Source organism: Benincasa hispida, chromosome 2 (assembly GCF_027475165.1).
Source record: "Benincasa hispida cultivar pf3 chromosome 2, pf3_genome.v1.1, whole genome shotgun sequence".
NCBI lineage: Eukaryota > Viridiplantae > Streptophyta > Magnoliopsida > Cucurbitales > Cucurbitaceae > Benincasa > Benincasa hispida.
The window spans coordinates 5,935,284-5,958,198 of record NC_143479.1 but is presented as its reverse complement, the minus strand read 5'-3'; the positions used below and the strand labels follow the sequence as shown (position 1 = coordinate 5,958,198).

At 30.7% G+C, this 22,915-nt stretch overlaps 1 protein-coding gene and 1 long non-coding RNA gene across 2 annotated transcripts; both read right to left on the bottom strand.

The window, feature by feature from the left end:
- Positions 1–6,142: 6,142 nt before the first annotated feature.
- LOC150037612 (uncharacterized) lies at positions 6,143–10,903 on the bottom strand. Its single transcript, XR_016527886.1, has 2 exons — positions 7,291–10,903; positions 6,143–6,443 (listed from the first exon to the last, which is right to left on the bottom strand). It is a non-coding gene; the product is annotated as an uncharacterized LOC150037612 (long non-coding RNA).
- A 9,637-nt stretch (positions 10,904–20,540) lies between these two features.
- LOC120070667 (putative WRKY transcription factor 11) lies at positions 20,541–22,697 on the bottom strand. Its single transcript, XM_039022504.2, has 3 exons — positions 22,001–22,697; positions 21,781–21,906; positions 20,541–21,079 (listed from the first exon to the last, which is right to left on the bottom strand). The coding sequence occupies exons 1-3, from the start codon at positions 22,543–22,545 to the stop codon at positions 20,914–20,916; spliced, it is 837 nt and encodes a 278-aa protein (XP_038878432.1). The 5' UTR covers positions 22,546–22,697; the 3' UTR covers positions 20,541–20,913.
- Between the last annotated feature and the right edge of the window lie 218 nt (positions 22,698–22,915).

Genomic DNA, 22,915 nt, shown 5'->3' with positions numbered 1-22,915 from the left:
AGTGCCATGGAATAGAAAAATAGCTATGGTTTATATGTTTCATGAGATGAAATATTAAAACTATAAGTTATAAATATATTATGGTAAGTTAGTTATCATTTATATTTATAATAATATTAATTATTGGATAATTATCTATTTTTCTCTAATAACCAATTGAGTGGGAGGTTATTGATGGTTTCATGGTAACCATGAGATAAAAGGAAAAATGTTTTCCTAATTTTAGTAAATTTGAGAAAAATGTTGTTTTCAGATTTCCAATATGGAAAGTTGTCAAGTAAATAGAATTTACTAAGCGAGAGCTTGGAGTTAGCTAAACAACTGTGGAGTGTTAGTAGGCGATAGACACTCTGCTAAACGTTGAGCTAAATGATCGCATAGCTTTTGCTAGACGATCGCTTTGTTTTTCCTAAACGATTGGGCATCGACCTATACGATAGGTTCTTCCATCTCCCACTTGCTCAATCGTTTAGACGATTTTGTTTCCTCCTACTTTCTGCCTCAAACCAAGTCCACACAGAGCCTACCTTCTGGATTCTCACATCGAGAATACCAAGGTAGCCTTCTTGGTGGTGTCATACTCAACTCGACACTATCGAGGTGCTGTGGAGGTCATTCGTGTTATTCAGGGTGTTCGTGACCTAGGTGATCGCTAAATTCGAGTGCACGGTGATCGTGCAGTGTAGCGGTCGTGTTGGACGAGCATTTGTGTGTAGCTGTGTTGCTATGATCGAGCTTTCGTGATCAAGAAGCTTGCAGATGAGTCGACAAATGTGTGTTACTCTAGTCCTTGATCTTTTGTAGAACATATTGTAATTTCTGTTTTTTATGCATAACCGTATATTTCTGTTTGCGATTGTAATTGTAAAGTTCATATACGATTGAAATTTAGAATGATCTTTCTGCTGCTCATGGAAATCCTTGTGTTCAATTTCCTTCAGAAGAAACATTCTTCACGACTCTCTCGACTAATCTTCAAATGTCCAAGACAGCAATGCTTGAACACAACGACCGGTACAACAGCACGATCCACAGCAAACACCACACGAACAACATGAACCCAATGAATGGCCTCCAGAACCTCAAAATTAATCGATTTGATTGAGGACACCACCACAATGGTTACCTTGGTATTCTCGGTGTGAGAATTCAAGAGTTGTAGGTTCTGTATGGAGTTGGTTAGAGGAAGAGACAAGAGAAACAACAATCGTGTAGACGATTGAGCAAGTGGGAGATGACATAGTTTATCGTATAGACAATGTACTATGACAGCCTATCGTATAGACAATGCCACGCGATCGTTTAGCTACGACCAGCTGAGTGAACTATCGTATAGTTATACTCCATGATCATTTAGTCTCTCTACTAGCTATCATTTAGTAACTCTTTCACTTGATAGCTTTACCGTGAGTTTCTTTCCAAATTCAATAACTCTCAAATTTTAGGAAAAACATTTTTCCTTTTATCTCACGGTTACTATAAAACCACCAATAACCTCCCACTCAATTGGTTATTAGAGAAAAAGAGATAATTATCGAATAATTAATGTTATTATAAATAAATATGATAACCAATTTACCATATTATATTTATAACCTATAATTTTAATATTTCATCTTATGAAACATATAAACCATAGTTCTTTTTCTATTTTATGGTACTTGATATAAATCACATTTACATTAATCCTCCATTTGATGTATCTCATACATCACACCAATTATATCATATATAACTGAATTTTCTCTTGTCAATTTAAACACTTCAAATCAACCCCAAGAACTGATTCTCAACTTGAGTTCATTGAGCTACCAAGGAGATTTTATGGACCTGTTGCTTGAAGCTCCAATGATACGTGAATAACTAACTAAATTCTTTAGTCACGGGATCTACCATCCGTTAACTGCCGGGCACTCCACTAAAGACCGACAACTGCACTCTTCTCACTATAGATATATTTTGTGTCCATATCAACCAAACAACAGTGCGATAACTCATCACAAATCGCTCGTAAGTACAGTTGGGCCAATTCACCGTTTTTCCCCTGTAGTTACATCTAACTCCTTAAGTACTATTGATTCCTCTAATGAATATAAGTCATAGTCCTACTATGACTGAGTTTTCTCTTCCAAAGAGAGGTTGTGGCTACTATGTTCAAGACCTAGAATCAGCCCTTAAGGGAGAAATCTATCTACTTATCTCTGCTTCAGGAAATGAGTGAATTTCATCTTGTGTAACTGAGCTCCCAACTCCCCAATCAGATAAATCTCCAAAAAGGTAGACTTGTTAAGTTGCAATCTAGCCACTCTCACCCATACTAATCAAAGAACCAAGAGTTCCTAAAACACTCAGGATTAAGGTCATGTCATCTATGGTCGTTTAAGTGAGATGTAAGTCTCAAGTATCAACGGCGTTATATAAAGAGACTATACATCTCGTGGTCCGGTCTTATACAAACTCTTTGTATAGGACACCCCCACCTGCATGTCTCCACATGAATGGTCAGGATCAATCATCTGTAGTAGTTCACAACACTTATGAACTTATACTACAGACATTTTAGGTTATCACTTAAGGCATGATCCACTTGTATATCTCATATACATGCTTAAGTTTACATATAATAACCACGGAGCTTTGTTTACTGGATATGAGTAAATACAAGTAAAATAACTCTTATTTTATTCATAACAATGTGTACAATGTTTACAAACTACGAGACTCTAGGAAAATTAGGACACCAATCTCAACACTTAAGGAGTTAGATGTAACTACAGGGGAAAAACGGTATTTTGGCCCAACTGTACTTACGAGCAATTTGTGAAGGATCATCGCACTGTTGATTGGTTATATCCAATGGAGACAGAATTTCATCTGTAGTGCGAAGAGTGTAGTTCTCGGTCTTTAGTGAAGCGATTGATAGTTAACGAACGTTGGGTAATTTAATTAAAGAGTTTAATTAATTATCCGAGTATCGTTGGAGCTTCAATTTATAGGTCCATAAGGTCCCCACTGTAGCTCAACAAAGATTTAATCTTTTGATTAATTTGAAGTGTTCAAATTAATTGAGGGAATTAATTATATATGATATAATTAATTAAATTGATTATATATGTGATATAATTAATATAATATATTTGATACATTATAATTTAAGATAATGTAAGAGGAATTTGAATATGATTCAAATGCCATTTATATGAATAAGATTCATGTAACTAAATATAAATATGATTTATATTGAAAGGAATAAAATATTTGGATATGATCCAAATATCATTTATATGGATGAGATTCACATAAATGGATTTAATATAAATGTGATTTGTATTAAATGTCATGTATAGTTGAGAGAGAATAAAATCTGTAGTTTATGTTGTATTTGATGCAATATAAAACTATAGACCATATGTTATATTTGATATAACATATAGTATATAATATAATAAAATAGTTATTATATATATATATATATATATATTCCTTTTTATTAATTTATTTGAAATTAATAAAAAAGGAAGGAGTTATAACCCACTCCCCACATTCTCTCAAGAAAACTAACGTGGGATTAAAGAAGTTGAATGAATTATATTCTTCCTAAATTTTCTAGGAGAAAAGTTCTCTACAAGAGAAAGGTTATCTGAAGAAACATCCCTCTCATCCTCTACATATCTTTCCCTTTTCCAAGGATTCAAGCAAAACCCACAACTCTTGTTTGAATTCTTTAATCTCAAAGAGAATACAGAGGGTTCTCGAGTGGTGATGTCCGTGCGTGAAGAAGAAGATCCGCGAGGAAGGAGTTCCGTTCGTGGATTGTACGAGGGATTTCTTAAAGAAAGAGTTCTTCAAAGGTAAGGGTTTCTTAAACCCTTTGTATTTGTTTTTAAGCATGTTGTAATTTTATGTAAATGCATATCTGGTTGTTCTTCTATTGTAAAACTTTATGTTCAATAAAAATGGAATTTGGAATGATCTTTGCTTCTGCTCAAAGGATTTTTTTCGAAAATTTCCTTCAAGTAGGACTTCCTACGTAGTATCCCCCAACGACCTTTGAGTACGCCAAATGCTTTTTCTATGCAGTTTCTAGTGGATGAATGTTTCATGTTGAAAAAATTTGTGGATTAGTCGATGCATTTCCAGCACCATGCCATTCTGAAATATGGTACCGCTCTCCCCTAGATGGTGCCAAGAATCCCTCGACATTAGGATATCCAACATCACATAAGTAATAATAAGTAATAATAACCAAGGCATGGTATACACGTAATTATTAGTTGGCAAAGTATTTGCTCTTGAATCCAGACAGTGCAATCACAGAAGTCTATACCTTTGGGAACCTTCAATCCGTATAGTCGAGAACTTGCATCCCTAAGCACTCTAGAATCGGCTGCAGGCCCTTCCCACCCTGGCAGCACAAATATGAACTCACTAGTTGGAGAACAGACGGCAAGCACATTTGTGGCTATCTTACCTTTTCGGGTACGATATCGGGGATGATCGCCTGCACTTATATTGACCTTGATGTATGTGCCATCAAATGCACCCAGACAATTTTGTATGGGATCATACATTGACAAAGGGATAAACATTTCCTAGTTTCAAAAAATCTAGAACCTAATACTTAACTAGGAGTGGAATTCAAATTGTTGTAATACCTCAAATCACTTCCACTTATTATTAGTGCAGTCACTCGTGATAGGCTCTGGTTTTTTCAGTAGTAACTCATGGAGTTGTAGTACTGCAGTTAGAACGGACCTAAAATTCCTCGAAACAGTTTCTCCAGACTGTGTGAACTGTCGTCCAACTACTCAATTCTTAACATTGTGCGCCAAAATGTAGAGAAAAATTGCCACCATCTCTTGGACATCAACGCATTGAGTAGGTGCCAATCGACCGGTTGTCCTAAGCATGTTACAAAGGATGGCGAAAGTTCGTCTATCCATCTGCGTGCTCTCGCGACAGCAAACGTCATTCTCATAAATAAGACGAAAGAAGTTTAGTTGTCTAATCTGATGGGAGTGTTGCTTCTCTATTCTACGATAGTCATTTAGTAATAGGTCCAATGTTAGAAATAGTTATCGTTGGGACGTGGTGATGATTGAAAGGATCGTAAAGACTTCTTCATTTTTCATATTTTGGGATAGAAACCTAAATCCCTAGGATACAAAAGGAAAAATAGTTTTATGAGGGATTGGGTCTGAATTGAAATACATTACTACAACTTCATTAGTTATTCTAGGGTTTAACTAGTAGATTGGTAAATTAATCATCTCATACTTAAATCCATATAAAAAAAGGTAAGAATTTACATTTGAATTATATTAAAAATCTATTATTTAAATGAATTTAAAAAAACAAAGAGGAGCAATAGCATGGTCTTTTTTATGATTTATATTAAAAATCTAAAATCTATTTATTTATTTTTATTATTCTTTTCATAAGTTGGTCAAAAGTATTTTTTTTAATTTATTTTTAGTATTCTTTTCATAGGTTGGTCAAAGGTATATGAAAGTTGTTGCATTAGTATTCGTTTCAATAATTACTAAAATAAATTGTTTCAAATAAGTTGTTTCAAAAATCTTCATTAGTATTCGTTTCAAAGGTTAATTACTAAAATAAATATTTTTTTCAATTAAACATGATTATATTAATTGTATGAAAGTTGTTGCATTAGTTGGTCAAAGGTCTTGATAAGTTGTTGCATTATATTAATTACTACACATGAATAAATTAATAAATTATTAATTAGAATATTGATAATTGATCATAATTTATATATTGATAATTTATATTAAAATAATTAAAAATGATTACATTGATAATTTATATTAAAATAATTAAAAATGATTACATTGATAATTTATATTAAAATAATTAAAAATGATTATATTGATAATTTATATTAAAATAATTAAAAATGATTACATTAATTACTGGAATTTATTATGTCTAAGCAATATATTTATATTTATTAATTAATTAAGATATATTCTTATTGTTCAATCTTCCAAAAATAAAAATCACACACTTTTACAAGGTAACTTAGGTAACCTCAATATTAAGAAGCATGTAAACATTAAAAATAAATGAAGATAATGCAAATACTCATAAAAAAAATTAAAAAATTAATAACACCAAAAAATGTCAAACAGTCCGTGTAATATATTCATTGTATAAGTAACACCAAAAAATACAGCTGAAATGGAATATAGGAGAATACAAAAAAAAATAATAATAATAATAACACACCAACCTCAAACTAATTGAATATTCCGTATTAGTTTGGGTTGCGTAACAAAACAATAAAAGAAATTAGAAAAATCTAGAAATACTCATAATGTAGGAAGAGAACTAGTTCGAATAGAGAAGTACCTATGTTACTTCTATGAAGTATGATATGGATGGAGTCCATGGGTTGCCGGATCAAAACACAATGAGGCACCCTACCACCCGCCAAACAACAAAAAAACAACCTTTTAATAATATGAAAATAACATAACCAAACAATAGAAAGTAAAGAAGGAGAAACCGAAGTTGAACTTATCGGATTTACAAAATAAACCTTGGACAGTGGAGGCTCTCAGCAAATGCTTAATGGGACCAATGTTGTTATATAGGAAAAGTGAAAGGAGATGGGTAGTTGTTTAACACTAATAACACTCCCAACAACTATTAAATTGGTTTACATCATGAATGAACTCAAATCCAATTAATAAATTGGTTGAGTCATTAATGAGATGGTTGAATGAGTAGTGAAAATACGCAAGTAGAATAAAATCAGCAAACAATCAGAACAGTGATTAATAAAATCAGTAAACAATCAGAACGGTCATTACTAAAGTTGGTGGATAGTTTAATAAATGAGGTAACTAATAATGCATAATATTGAAAACATGCAAAATACACGAGTATGATCGAATATGTTCAAGCATGATCGAGTATGAACGATCGAGTATGATCAAGTATGATCGAGTATGAACCATCGAGTGTGATCGAGCATGATCGAGTATGTTCAAGCATGATTGAGTATGAACGATCGAGTATGATCCAGTATATTCAAGCATGATAGAGTTTGAACGATCGAGTATGATTGAGTATGTTCAAGCATGATGGAGTGTGAACGATCGAGTATGTTCAAGCATGATGGAGTATGAATGATCGAGTATGATCGACTAATTCTTTCTACGAGATTTCATCTTCTATGATTCTAATAGCTGAAAAATCAAAACAAGGCATACAATTTCAGGACAAAGACTCATCATTGGCCGATCTAGGGTTTAGAAAACGAACCTGAAGTGGACAACGTTCTCCCCCATCAAGCTGCAATTTCTTCAACTAGTCCCTGCCATGCATTTAACGATCGACGATCGACGCAACACCGAGGACCAAAAACAAACTGTACAATGGGATATAGGTGAACAAAGGACTGTCAAAGTGGCAAAGACATGGTTGAGGAGAAGATTGAAGTGGTGAAGGAGAAAAGGGAAAACACCAAATCTGTGAGAAAACAACAGATCTGTGAAGAAAAATGAAACGGTGACATACGATACGCGTGAGAGAGAGACGTGGTTGAGGACAAGCTTGAGGAGAAGATTGAAGTGGCTAAGGTTTCAGAGTTTGGTTGAGGGAATGGTTGAGAGAAACGGTGAAATACGATACACGAAAGAAAAAAGACGGTGAGATACAAAACACATTTCAAAAATGGGCCCACAAACAATTAAATTCGGTGAGATAGGATAATGGGCCTCCAAACACTGAGATGATATACCAACCTATGGTATACCATCTCATGTTGGCCCCCAAACAGCCCCAAAGCTCTTTTGGAACTTTTTGCTATAAAATGTAAATATTTTTTATTTATAATGTGTTTTATAATATATTATAAATTATATAATATTACAAAATGATAATCATATATTTTCTTCATCATAAAACATGTTTATAAATAAGTTAATAATAGTTTATTGTTAATTATAGAAGTAACTACAACTAGTTTTATGATTTATATATATGTAGTATCAAGCACATTTTAAACTTTATGAATTTGCTACCAAACACATATATGTAAATGTTCAATACAACTCTAATTTAATTTGAATCTCTTGTTTTTAGATTTCATACCAAATATACCTTAAATTAGAATTTGTTTGTTGAGGCCAAACAAGATTTTGAGCAAATTGATGGAGAACGCTTACTCGCGAAGCAACCAAGCATGCTCAAACTTTACGAACTTTTCTTTTTTTAATAAATAAACTTCATTAAAACTAGAAACTAACCACAAGAAAATTCCTCAATAAGACCCAACTAGGGTACACATCATCCCAACGAGCATCACGACCTTCCTCCTCTGATGAAGGATCCTGGGATAAAAAAAATGTTCACATCAGCACGCGCCAGAAAATGGGCAACGAAATTACAAAAACAATTACAATAGCCAAAGGAAACATCCCCAAGACGCTTGGAAAAGTGCAACAGTGGCATCCATCACTTTCTTTGTTTCAGAAAAAATCAACATTCGGATCATTTAGGGCTCTAATGATATCTGTTGAGTCTGATTCTTATAGCAGAGGCTGACACTACTCCCCTCTTAACCAGTAAAGGGAATAAAGACCAACCCGAATAGTCTCCCCTTATAACGCCTTGATAGGCCACCCCTTTATCGAATCTTTTGAACCTAGTGGAGATAGGAGAGCCACATATTTGAAAATAATGGATTTGTGTAAAGCAAACCCTCAGCTATTTATTCCCAATTTCAAATCTTCAAAAAAGAAGAAGAAAAAGAAAATCAAAATCAAATTTTAAAACCAAAAGCTATTTATATCCGATAATTTTCAAGTATTTTTTTATCGTACAAATCAACTATCACACGAACTCTATATTATTATGAAAAAAGAAAAGAGAGTACATCAAGTAGAGAATTTGGGTCTCGGTATCTGCTGACCTACCTTATTATTGGGAGTATATTCTGATGTAGATAATACATATCAAAATTGCCATTAACACTAAAAGATTTAATAATTTAGTTATTAATTTTTCATGGATTTATCAAACATTAAGGATAATGAATAAGAATAGCATAATTTATAAAACAAAAAAATATATAGTAATATAAATGACATTTAATCATTTTTAAGTTAATGATGCTAAAGACCAAAATTAAAAAAATTATAGGCATGGGGAACACAATTATACAAATAAAATTGCAAACTTTCACTCCCAAGATTTGAGGAAGAAGAAGAAGACATGAAGAGTAATTATTAGGTCATTCCCTTTTTTTTCTTCTGTAAATTTGTATCCAAATATATCATAGTTGTGTTCTGCCTTTACACCTCATTGTTTTTTTAATTAATACAAAAAAGAAAAATCTTTAAAACTTTATTATAATTATATATATTACTTTAAAATATTTGTCAATTTTGACAGTGAAGAAGAGTACTTAACCTCACATGCTCACACACAGCTTCCAGCTTGGTTGAAGATAGCTTTTCCCTTTTTTTTCCTCCCTTTCTTGTTCATTGATCTCAAAGAAAAAAAAAAATTGATCTACCCTTTTAATATAAGCATGATAAAATTTTCCAATTGGGTGCCTAATTTCTCTTTTCTCCCTACCAAATGATGCAATGCAAACCATAGTACTCCTGTTTCAAATATAACTCAACAATTGACTAAAAATTTATACGGTCATAGATTGGAATCTTTAACTCTAAATATATATCGTTAAACTAGAAAAAAATTCTCTAATAATGTGAAAACAAAAAACAATTAAAGTCACAGAATATATAGCTAAGATTGTTAAATCACCGATTGAATTAAAAGCATAATTCGATCATAAGTGGAGGTGAATTTAATACTATATCATCTCAACACTCTTCCATCATAGTAAGTAATTTGAATAGAGGACTTCCTAGACTAGTTGTTTCGATACTATATTAAATTATTGAAAATCCTAAAAACTTAAAGTAAAAGTAAACCTCAAATATTATGGACAAGAAAATTTCAAAGGAGATTAGATTATATCAAACAACCAAATACATAAGTATATTGCAACTAGTGAAGACATGTCAAAGATTCAAACACTCTATATATATATATATATATAATCTTAGTTACATTGGAATTAACAAAGAAAGAAAAAAGTTACAAACTTTAAATGGAATAATTGATGAGTAATAATATACCGACCTGAATAATAGAGAAGGAGAGATGAATATTAGAAATACAATGGTTTTTTCTTGAATTTGTTCAGTTATACACATACCCATGTTAAAATCAATAAAAAAAAAAAGGATTTTTAAACAAATTAAGAAGAAAAAAAAAACAAGAATTAGTGATGGAAGGATGAAGTAGAAATGGGTTTGATCTTCTTGGAAGAAGGAACATGAAGCTGAAAATATACAGAATTGAGATCTTGTGGAGCTTCAAAGAAAGGAGGTGGCAAAAAATTCAATTTCCTTCGAGGAGGACGAGGTTTCTTGGGCGCCGGCGGACAGATCATGGGCGGCTTCAGGCGGGCGGCGGCGGCGGTGGGGGTGAGACATTCGTGTTCGTGTTCGTGTTCTTGTTCTTGTTCTTGTTGTTCTGTTTTATGTTTGGGGATGATGAATTGAAGGGAAGACAATGGTGTAAGTGGGCAAATCAAATCCTCCAAAACTTCCATACCCATTCTGAAATTTGGAGCAAATATTTAGTGGAAATTGAATAGTTTTTAGTAATGGGTAAAGTTGATATGATAAAGAGGAGAGAATGGAAGGGAATTGAAATGGTGAAAGAGAGAAAGAGATATATGTGAAAGAGAGAACATGGGGTGGGGGCTATAATTAATTCAAATAGTGTTTTTATTTAGTGGGTTCGACCAAAGAGGTGTGGGGCTAGCTAAGGACAAAGACTTCACTCTTTGTTTGGAAGTGAGGTTACTAATGTCTTGACTTCTTTTGAGGTTAGAAGGCCAATTTTTCTAATACTACTTTCATTCTTAATTAAATGATATAGGAAAAAACTTAGGTGCATTCTCAACTCCCACCTATCAAATTGTATTTACTATATGAAAAAATTTTCATACTTTTTTTTTCAAAGAAAAATGTTTTGCATCTGAGTAACATCTATTTTTGTGCATTCTACTAAATTGTTCAATCATGATTTATCATGTGACAAATTTACTTTACTTTTCCCTTTTTAAATATTTAATGTAATTTTGGTATGTGTGTGATGAGAGTGCGATGAATCAAGATGGAAATACACCCAAGTATTACCCTTTTTGAAATATTTTAATTTATTTTTCATGTGTTTGATGAGACTGAGATTAATAAAGATGAGTGCACCAGTATTGCTCAATAATATATTAATTTATTTTGTGGACCCTACATTATTTTCAAATGTTACTATCACGACAAACAATGAATGGAGGTAGTATGGACAATTCTTCATATTATGATAATATCGGAATCAAGCTGTTTGGTTGCCTGGGAAAAAGAATCTCCATTGTACACCTACAATCCCAGCATGATTCATTCACTTGCACATTATCCTCAAATCGTCTCCTCATTGGCCATTTGAGTCGAGGAGATTCTTCACATGGACTTTGTCAAATCTTCAATTCGACCGTTGCCCATCTCTAGTTAGAATCTTTTAATTAGTTAAAACCTCGTTTGATAACTATTTTTTTTTAAATTAAGCCAATAAACATATCTTCCAAATTTATGTTTCTTTGCTTTGTTATATCTACTTTATACCTGTATTTTCAAAAACCAAACTAAATTTTGCAAAAAAAAAGAAAGAAACTTGTTTTAGTTTTTTAAATTTACTAAGAATTCAACTCTTTTACTTATGAAAGATTGAAAACATGGTGAGAAATTGAGAAGAAATAGACTTCATTTAAAAAAAATAAATAAATAAATAAATAATTACGAAACATGACATTAGTTAGCTTTCATTTTTCTTAATACATATGTTAATAAAAGTTTAAAATGATTTTAAGATGGTATGAGAGGGAGTATAGTGTGGTAATGGTGATTCCCAAAGATGATGAAGGAAAGGTGGAGAAAAGGGAAGAGAAATTAGAATGTGTAAAAAGGGACAAAAGATAAGAAAAGAGAAATGTGGAAGGAGATCAGAAGAAAGAGATGAAATAATGGAAGGAAGAAAGCCAAAGAGCAGCCTTTAAACTGACTGACAAACAGTAAATGAAGGTTGTTCATCTGTTTGTCTCTATTATACTTTACATACTCAAAAATATATATATCCATTCTCCACTTCCATCTTCTACCTTCTTCCTTTTCCCTTTTTCACACTCTACTTTTAATTTCCCTCTCTTTGGCTTCACTCTTATAAAAACATTTATTCTTTTTCATTTATATTATATTATTATTATATTGTGTCAATATTTATACAATTTTGTCCACTTCAAAAGTGAAAAAATTTTGGGTAGTGGGTGTGGGGGATGTCCTCCTCTTTGTTTTTTAGTTTTGTTTGCCTTTATTCCCTCTTCCAGGGGAAAAGTGAAAGAAAAATAAAACATTAGGTCAATTTGCCAACAAATCTATCAATTTCACTGTTATTTTCGTTCATTCATTCATTTCTTTTTATTCAACTTAAGGTTCTAATTCCTCTATCTATCCCTACCTTCACCATTCAAGATATTTTCCTTTTTTTTTCTTCCAAATCTCACAGTTTTCCCTTTAACAAATATCGATCTCGTTTCCGCCTCTTGGCAATAGTTATATATATAGCTACACTCGTTAATTTTTAATAACATATGGTTATGTCTAGCGATAGCTTAGCTATATACTTGGTGCCCTAACTTGGGTGCACTACAAGAATTCTAGACTTTAATATCGGTTTTAAACCGACATTAAAGATGGTGTTATTAAAGTCCTTTAATTTCAGTTGTCTTTAAAAAAAATACTAGCTATTTAGTTAGATGAACCTATATAATACACGTCGACACATGGCCATCAAGCACATGGTGTCAACTTGGGTGAAAACCACCCTACAATCACTCGAGACAAATAATATTAATATAAGAAACTACGTTGCATCCAAATAGTATATTAAACATGTTTCATTCATCTAGCACATTTCACATATTTCCAAAACTATATGTAGAGTAGACCATACCCGCTCACAAGCATATCCAACCACATCTACAATATTTAATAAAAACACCACAACTATATAATATAAAATTTAGGAATAATTTGCATGTGATTGATGTACACAAAAGAAAAAATTATTAAAACATACATTGAACTCAAGAGGTATGTTTGTTTGGTGGGAATTTATAAACAATTAGTAAAAAAAGATAAATATGAAAATTTAGAAAAGTGAAAATTCAAATAATTTAACACACTAGTATATAATTAAAAACGAAATATAATGTAAATATTTGAGATCTTGTTAATAAAACAATCACGAGAACTTAATTGGGGGACCATTATTGGAAGAACAACACATGATCATGATGTTGCTTGGAATGTCCCAAACAACCAAATTAAAGTGTAATTTGTTTCTTAATTAAAAAGGAGATTGCTTAATTAAGATCCAACTCAATTAATCTAATAATTAAGCAAACAGTTTCAAGACAAAAGCTGCCTTAGATAACATGCTTCATATGAGCTTTAATTTGTTCTTTCCTTATAACACAAATTATTAAAATATCTGTCCTTAAAGACTTTAGATAAAGGCCGGCCGGATGAAATAATAGACTGTATAAATCGTAATTATAATTAATGAAAAAGAAGAAGCATACAAACAAAGTAGAAAAGTCTAAATTATATAATTCATTTTCTTAAAAATATAGTCTAAATATACCAACATACGATGAAGAAATAATTCACTCTTTAATTATTATTATTATTAGAAGAAAAAAAATTGTACTCACATAGTTTTGATGACGTGCACATTAGATGCATAAGAAAAAGATCCGATGTAGGAAATTAAAATTTTAAACAATTTAAACCATAGATACCCAACATTTATGAGAGTAGAAACTAATGTCGGTTTAATAACTATATGGTTTTTGATGATTTATCAATATGTATTGGAGATGTCTTCAAAATTCAAGTCAACTTTGAAAATTATTGAAAACTATTAAAAAAAAATGTAGGGTTCACTTGAAAACCATTTATAAGTTCGGTTTAGTTGTCGTTTCATTTTTATTTTTAGTCTTGAAAATTAACTCTATTTTCTCTCCATGATTTGCATTTTTTTTTTAAATACAAGAGTTAAATTTTTAACCAAATTTCAAAAGTATGTTTTTTTAAAAAATATATATTTTTTTTTTTAGTTTTCACGAGAAAATAGGTTTAATTCTAAAAAAAAAAAAAAAAAAAAAAAAAAAAAAAAAAAAAAAAAAAAAAATGATTAACTAAACAAGACCTAAGAAAAAATGGTAGATTTTAAAATTTTGTTTTTGTTTTTAGATTTTGACTAAGAATTTAAATGTCTTGAGACTGTAAAATAAATAAATAAATAAGTATTTTTTTTTAAAAAAAAATGGTTATCAGTAAATGGGGGTGTGGGATAGATATGTCTGGATAATTTCTACATTATTGGTGGCAGAAAAACCCTACATGATTGAGGTTTGAGGTTGTTTTTCCTTTTCTCTAACCAAATATTTGTTTTGAGATCTTTGTCTCTCAAATCTCCTCTTCCTTTTGTCTCAATAATGCCCTTAATTAGGGTTTTCTCTTACAACTCTTCCCAAAAAAAACTCCTTTCATTGATTTTGAAGGTATGATAATATAAATTAGCTTAAAGTTAGTTTTTCATAAGTCAAATTTAGATCTTGAGAAATAATAAAAGCCTTCAAGCTTTTTTTTTTTTTTTCTTTTTTCCCTCTCTAGTTGATCATCTTTGTCCCACTTGAATTTCAAGGGTAGATGTTAATATGTCAACAAATTTAGTAGCCTATTGATAATAATGTTATACTTCAAGTCTTTCTCAAAGATGAGAATCCTATGTGATTGAAAGAGAAAGAAACTAAATCAACAATAACATGAGAGGGATAAATAAATAAATAAATAAAACCCTAGTGGGCCAAGAAAAAGAAATAAAATATATATATAAAAAAACATATATATTTTTTAAGTACACAAATACATGCAATTTTTATACACAATATTATGTTGAATTGAAAGATATGAAGAGAGAGTATGTTGAGGGAGACCCTTAAAGCATCCTATGAAACTTGTCTATTTCAAAATCATATAAAACCCTTTTTTTTAGGGTTTCTTCATTAATCTCTCCCTGTTTAAGTGATTTAAAAAGTAAAAAAAAAAAAAAAAAAAAAATGGTGGATTTGTTGTTTAGCCAAAACTCCTCACATGGGGTTTCCCACTATTTTTTGTCATTTTTAATGCAAATTATTGATTGGTTTTTCATATTCATCTAACTTCTACAAAAATTATCAAAGCCTTCGTTTAAAGTTGACATCTTTTGATCTTTCGTAAAAGATATCTATATGAATTCCTTTAAAAAAAGAAAAAAGAAAAAAAATATCTATATGAATAATATTTAGTTGTAGTCCAGACTACATCCATTTTCATGCATCTCCTTCAATCTCAAAAGAAAAAAAATATTAAAAAATATTAATTTTTAGAAAAGAAAATTTTATTATACGATAACTTGTTATTCGACATTTTAGTGGATTGCACAAGAATAGATGCAAATTAAGATACACCAAAGTATAACAATTATTCTAAGGTTTAAATCCTATTTGGCCTCTAAACTTTGAATCTTGTTCTATTATGGTTCATAAACTTTTAAAAACGACCATTTTAGTCCCTGAACTTTTAAAAAGTGTTTATTTTGGTCCTTATTATTAAAATTTTGTTAACTCTTTGATTGCATTTAGGTATATGTTGAGCAAAATGGAGGTGAAGTAAAATGTCAACAACCAACACGATAAAGTACTGAACGACCAAAATTTTGAATACAAAATGACTTTTGAGTTCTAAAGAAAATTATTTTACCACCTAATTCAAAATTAGAAGTCTATATTTTTTAGCATGACTAACTTATTTGGCAACCTAGTCATCTAAAAATATAAGCTATCTCATCATTTTATTTAAAAATTAACAGAATTTTAATAGTAGAGACCAAAGTGAACACTTTTAAAAGTTTAAAGGTTAGAATAGACAAATAAGATTTAAATCTTATTCTAATCATAAATAGTAACCAAAAGATATATACTTAACTAAAAGGAAAACAAATGATTATGAGTGTATAGAGTAATTATTGTGAGTGGGTTTTTTTGAATTTCAAATTTTGGCGCGTAATATGTTATTTAAAGATTTGTTTTTAATATATATCAATGGAAATAATTAGTACTTTCAAAAGAAAAATTAATGGAACTAATCAAATGTCATGAACTTTTGTCGGGTGTGGGTCATTTACAAATGGATATAACTGAATTTTCTTCTGAGACTAAAATGTACGAAATATATATATATATATATATATATATATATATATATATATATATATAGTTAGATAAAAAAGTTTATCACTAAATTAGGGCATGGTCTAGGATTATTTTTACAATGGTAAAAGAGTGATTATATGAAAATCTTAACCGACTAGGTTATTAGTAAAATAAATTATATATTAATTTATGTAAATCACTCCAAAATTTGTTAACATGTAAAAGTTAGTAGATAGCCTTTTAAATTTTTAGCTTTCCTAAGAATCTGATATCCTTTCTAACCATTTACAGATCTCAAATTTGTCAATCCATATTAGTTTACCAAATACCGTAACTATCACCCGCAATAATTTTAAAAAGTTATAACAATCAAAAGCCTAAATTTATTTGGATTCTCTTAATTATTAAACAATCCCCGACTATTAAGTACCACTTTTTGAAGTCCAACCCGAAATTATTGGGCCACTCTAAACCCTCAAGGGCCCAATAACTCCTTAAGCCCAACAAGCCTTGGTTATCAGGCCTTTTTTTTTCTCTCTTAGGGTGAAATATTGAAGCCGAAATTATTGTTACTTTGGTGAACTAAAACATTTTTTTTTAGTACTAACAACGTCGGGTAGGTGATTGAACTTCCTACATCTTAAGACGAAGTTGATGCCAATATCACTAAATCAAATTTATTTTGACAATTATGTACTATTTTACTTATGCTTAAAAGTCACAACAGCTCATCTCAAATATATTACATTGGAAATTGTTCATTTTTTAAAATATTTCAACTGTATTTATATATATCATTAGACACGTATTATTGTTGGTCAAAATATATTAATTATTGCTAATTTTTATACATGGGATTCAATGCATCCGATTCAAAAGTCCTTTCTTAAACTACTCTTTATGCTACCGTTATCTATAAATTTTTCGAATACCCTTTCGATCTTTGCTAATGAAACTCTATATTTCATTTAATTGACATCTTAAACTACTTGAATTTTTTTCTTCCTTTTGAGTACACTAATATAAGGTGAGGTGGAAGATTTGAAATCTTTGACTTCTCGATTAAAATTGTGTGATCTTATATGTCAATTAAATTATGCATAATATTGGACAAACTACCTGATTTTTAATATACTTAATACATGTGGTTTAAAACTTTAAGTCATTTTGGTGGTTTGAGATATTTTGTTAAATGCAATATAGAAATCTAATAATAACGATGAGCAAAATAAAATTTGAATTAATATTCAAAACTAAAACATAATATAGAATTTAAAAATACAAAATAAAAACACTAGTAAAGCTAAATATATGAACTCAAATATTAAAGAAGAAACAAAAAAACCTCTCACATACATACTAATAATTAAATATTAAAAGAAGTGAAAAACTTTAAAATGGTAGAGAAAAATCACGATCCATCATTAAAAAAAGATTATAAGATAGAAAAAATCTCTTCTAATATATTACCAAAAATCTTTACAAACTTATCTATTTATAGTTTGTTTGGATTGAATTTGAAAATTCTTAAAAATATTTTTTTAAACCTTTACAAAAGTCAAATGCTATAAACTAAATCTAAAAATGAAAACTTTGAGAAATATTGAATTATATTCCACACGGTTTTAGTGGCATGTAGAGTGGAACGACGACCAAGAATCTCCCAATGGCCGACAAACAAACAAGAAAATCGCTTCATTCTTTTTTTTTTTAATAAAAAATGAAAAATTAATTTTCTTATTATAAATTTAAGCAAACTAATTGTAGGGATTTTTTAAATATAAAAAATAAAAATAAAAAACATTTTTAGAACTTTTTATTATAATGTCTAAATAGTTTTTAGATTTTTCTATTGATAAGAATTTTTCTTAATAATTTTACCTATTTAATTATTTCTCTACTTCCAAATCCGTTGTCAAATTTTGTCTTTGTAGCAATTTTTATAATCTCCCTTAAATTATAAAGTCGGTAAATGTAACCTACGCATAACATTTCTTCTAACTAGTTCTTTTAAGTATATGTATATGTTCATTTTTTTTTTTCAAATACATAATATTTTTAATGTTAAAGTATTCAATTTTAGTCTTTTTACTTTCTAACGGCGAATTTTAGTTTTTTCCCTCCATGCTATTTGTTTATTGTTGATTTTTTTAAAAAAAAAATCTTTACATGAAAATTATTATTGTTATTTTGTCAATTTAAAAAAAATTAAGAGACTAAATTTAAGATTTATTAAAAGTATGAAATTAAAATTTGAGGTTTGAAAGTATATAAATTACAAATTCAACAAATGTTAAAGTATAAAGAACACAATGATATTTTAATATATTTTTAATCAACTGAATTATATTCAGGTTGATAGAGAACAACAATCATTGATACTACACCATATAAATAAATTTTGGATGAAAAATCATAATATAAACCGTTAAGAAGAATTCAAATTCATTTGATTTTTTTTTCATTATATTTTTTATTTGGGTTTTGTCTTGTTTTACCCAAATGGCTGATTTCTTATAGTTGAAATCATTTAAAACTATTGACACGTAATTAAGTCAACATATTTACAAGAAATATCCTTTAAAATGAATCAAATGAATAGTGAACCTAGAATTTTCCTTTTCCTCTTTGAAAGTTTATCTCAAAAGATTTATAGGGACAATTTTTTACCATAACGCAAGCTAGAAAAATCGAAATTCCTTAAACAAAAGAAAGCATTACAAAATAATTAATAATTCAACAGTTTGAGTTATTGAAGGTCTAAGAGTGACGAAAAGGATGGATATTAAAAGAACAATGGTCTCTGTTCCAATTATCATCTTATTTTTCAAATGAACAATAAGAAAATTAGGTGCTAATTAAGTAAGGTATCTACCCATTTGAAAGATATTTTAGAGAGGGGGTAGATCTTTTCACGAAGTTCATTTTGATCATATCAATTGATGGAAGATTGAAATTGTTGAAGCTCGAACAAGAAAGAACTTCTCAATTCTTTTGCTTACGTCAATATGAGCATGGGTTATCTAACTTAGAATTTGTACTATTGACTCGAAGTTAGAAGTTTGATTCTTCTCTCGCATATATTGTCAATTTTTTTTATTATGATCTTTGAATTCCTATGGTTGTAATTTTGTAGCATGAAGAATCTCACATCATATATTGTCAATTTTTTTTTATTACGATCTTTTGATTTTCTGTAATTTTGTAGCTTAAAGAACTTTTGCTTTCTTTTAAGAGCAAAATGTGGGTATGTTATAATCATTTTCAAATCAATAATCTCGAACTCTGGAAGACATGAGGGATGTACGGGTCAATGAGTTGAGGGAGGAAGAAAAAGAGAGGCGTGGGACAAAAAGGTCCAACTTGCCTACCTCGGCTTTGGAGGTCGAGGTTGAGGCAAGTTGGGCCAAACGACCCAACCAACCCTTATCGACCAAGGGCGAGGCGAGTTGGGCCAAACTTGTCCACCTCACCTTAGACTCAGAGGCTGATGCCAAGGGGGATTGGGCCACCTACCTCTCGATTGAGGATGAGGTGAGCTGGACCATTTGACCCAATTTATCCACCTCGGTCTTGAAGGCCAAAGTCGAGGTGGACCTTCTTCCATCCCAATGTATTTGCTACTTAAAGGCCATGGTCCAAGTCCTCTTAGCCGGCCTAAATCAACGTTTCCTAAATTTCTCTACTTTTTCTAATCTCTTTTAAAACCTAATTGTTGAAGGCAGATGAAGGTCATGTGAGTTTTTTTTGCTCGAATTTAGCCATCAACTAGGTGTATCTCATATTGCACCATCTTTTAGATATCCATTAAAACAACACAAGATTTATAACGTGAAAAACTATATATATATATATAGGATAATATGAGGTAGGAGAATTAAAATTTTGACATTAAGATTTATTGTACAAACAATCATGTAATTTGAAATGCATACAAATAAGGATTTTGTTTTTTTTTTTTTTTTTTTCTAACGATGAATACAACTGATGATGTAAGTAAATATGTATTTTTCTTTTCTAATTAATGAATGATATTTTTTTATAAAAATAAATAAATAAAATAAATCCACTAGTGGAAAAAAAACCATTATGGAATTGCTAACTTTACAAATTCCAACCATGTAGAAATAGTATATTTTGTTTTATTAAATAAATTTTTTTAAAAAAAAAAAAGTCCAACCATGTGGGACCATATTGTTGGCCAAATTATCATGTTAAGAAAATATAATACAATAACAAAATTACATCGATACCCTTCCACCTCATTGTTCCGTCCCGGTTCCATTACTAAAGATCCGAACGTGATTTTGTATTTTGGTTTGACTTGGACCAAGGTGATCGCTTCGTGAATTCCGATGCTAGTTTTGACTTTACAACATTGTTTTGACTTTTTTAAGATTGGTTTCAGAAAAAACTCAAGAGTCACAGGTATCTTCAGGAAACAGCATGACAGCCGAATCGGAAAGCGTTATTCTCCGACACGCTTCTCTTTTTCAACTCTTTTGGGAAACGACACCCACACTGGCATCGGTGACCGTAGGGTGCGGGTGACGGTGATCTCCGTCGTAAGTTACGAGGAGCATCGTCGGATCGTCACGAGCTCTTTCCACCTTTTTCCTCGCCGGACATCCTTTGACGGTGCTGCATCTATAATACCCTCTGCCAAAATCAAAATAAATAACATAATTAATTTTTTATTTTTTTTTAAATATTTTTTTAAATCATCCTCATTATTTGATTTTTTTTAAAAAAAAATGAGGATGATTATTTGACTTTGACCCATTCCAATTTTGTTTCAAAATTTCGTTTCCACTTTATTAATCTTGAAAATTTACAAGTAAAATTACATATTTAGTCCTTAGAATTAGAATAAATTTTTAATTTAATAATTTGATTAAATTTCACAATTTATCCTCAAGTTGCGTTTCACCCATCTTTCATCCACCTATCTTCTTTCCTTTAAAATGATTTGTAAGGGTATTTTTTTTAACTAGTTTATAAAGGCTAAATGGGAACTTTATCGATCAAATTTAAAATTTAATCCATTATTTGATGACTAAAATATCATTTTTGTTTTAGTACTTTCAAACTTTATTCTATCTTAAGTTTTATAATAAAATCTAAAATTACTCATCGCTTTTTTCCAAGGATATCAATATTTTTTATATGTAACATAAATGTTAGAGTGTGGTATCAAGCATTCCCAATCATCATTATTCGATTTTCTTTCTAAAAGGTCCTCTTTTTCTCTTTAAAATATGATTTCAACATGTAACTAACATATTAGTTAACCAGGTAAATCTTTTAACGAAATTAACTTAAATTCAAAACTGAATGGAATATTAAAATTGAAGAATTACCTAGGATAGGGTGAGCCTTTGATGGGTTTTTGACCGTACTTTCTCCAAGAGTATTCATCGGAAGGTATATCAGCGATCTTAGAACTGATCGCCGGAACTCGTACCGTCTTCTTTACTCCAGATTTCCTAAACAAATTCAAATTCAAATTCAAATCAACTAACAAAAACCCAATCCAAACTCATACAAAAGAAAAAGGATAAAAAAATCCCCAATCAATACCTTCGCTTCGCACAGTGACAGAGCTTCGAAGGAACCTTACAACCAAATCCAGACCCATCATCGCATTTCCTCTTCACCGCCAACGGCGGTTTCCCGCAGTTTACCGGCGGCGTTGCAAAGACCGAGAGATCAACCTTTCCGTTAGAAACGCTGCCGTCGCCGGTGATCGTGGAAACAAAAGAAGAGGTGGTTGTGGAATCTCTAGAATCAGGGAATTTGGAAACAGGGGAGAAATTGGCTTTAGGGAAATGGGTTTTGAGAGGTTGATCAAGGGAATTGAGGACGGGATTGGGGGAATCCGAAGGTCCACGGCGGAACCTAGCGTGGCCGGTTCGGTTCAAGAGGGAAATCAACCGTTTGAATTTGGAGACGGTGAAATCGGTGAGTCCAGAGCAATTGAGATTGTTGTTAGGAGTTTCAGAGTGCTGTTGTTTGGATAAGAGACGGATTAGATGCTCCATGCTCTGTAAACCGGCGGAGGCAGCTTCTTCGATGGCGGTTTGATCATCGATCTTGGCTGGAAAAGCTGCGAGATCCACCGCCATGGATTTGTATAATATGATCGGAAAGTGAGAGATAAGTGATTTAGAGAGAGGTTAGGGAAGAAGAAGGGGAAAGGGAAGGAGGGATTTATAAAACAGAGTGGAAAGGAAAAAGGAAGAAAGTCAATGCAACTTTCGTCAACTCATATTGCCTTGCCTACATAATTTTTTGTTTTTTAATTTAATTTAATTTTCGAATAGTTTAATGAAATTTTGTTTGTTTTACTGGCATGGAGTGGAGAGACAGAGAAGATAAAAGAATAAACAAAAGGTTTTTTCATTTTAATTCTTAAATTGTGGTTTTTAGAATTTTTTTTTTTAAAAAAATACATCAACTATTTATTAAATTCTATAAACAAAAACAAAATTTTGA

Bases quoted from the DNA above. Each gene is read 5' to 3' on its own strand.
- LOC120070667 (XM_039022504.2), bottom strand. From the start codon at position 22,545: ATGGCGGTGGATCTCGCAGCTTTTCCAGCCAAGATCGATGATCAAACC. The intron at 21,907-22,000 runs GTATTGATTGGG...GAATTTGTTTAG, and splicing joins TGTCACTGTGCGAAGCGAAG to GAAATCTGGAGTAAAGAAGA. The intron at 21,080-21,780 runs GTAATTCTTCAA...TGATTTTGGCAG, and splicing joins AAAGGCTCACCCTATCCTAG to AGGGTATTATAGATGCAGCA.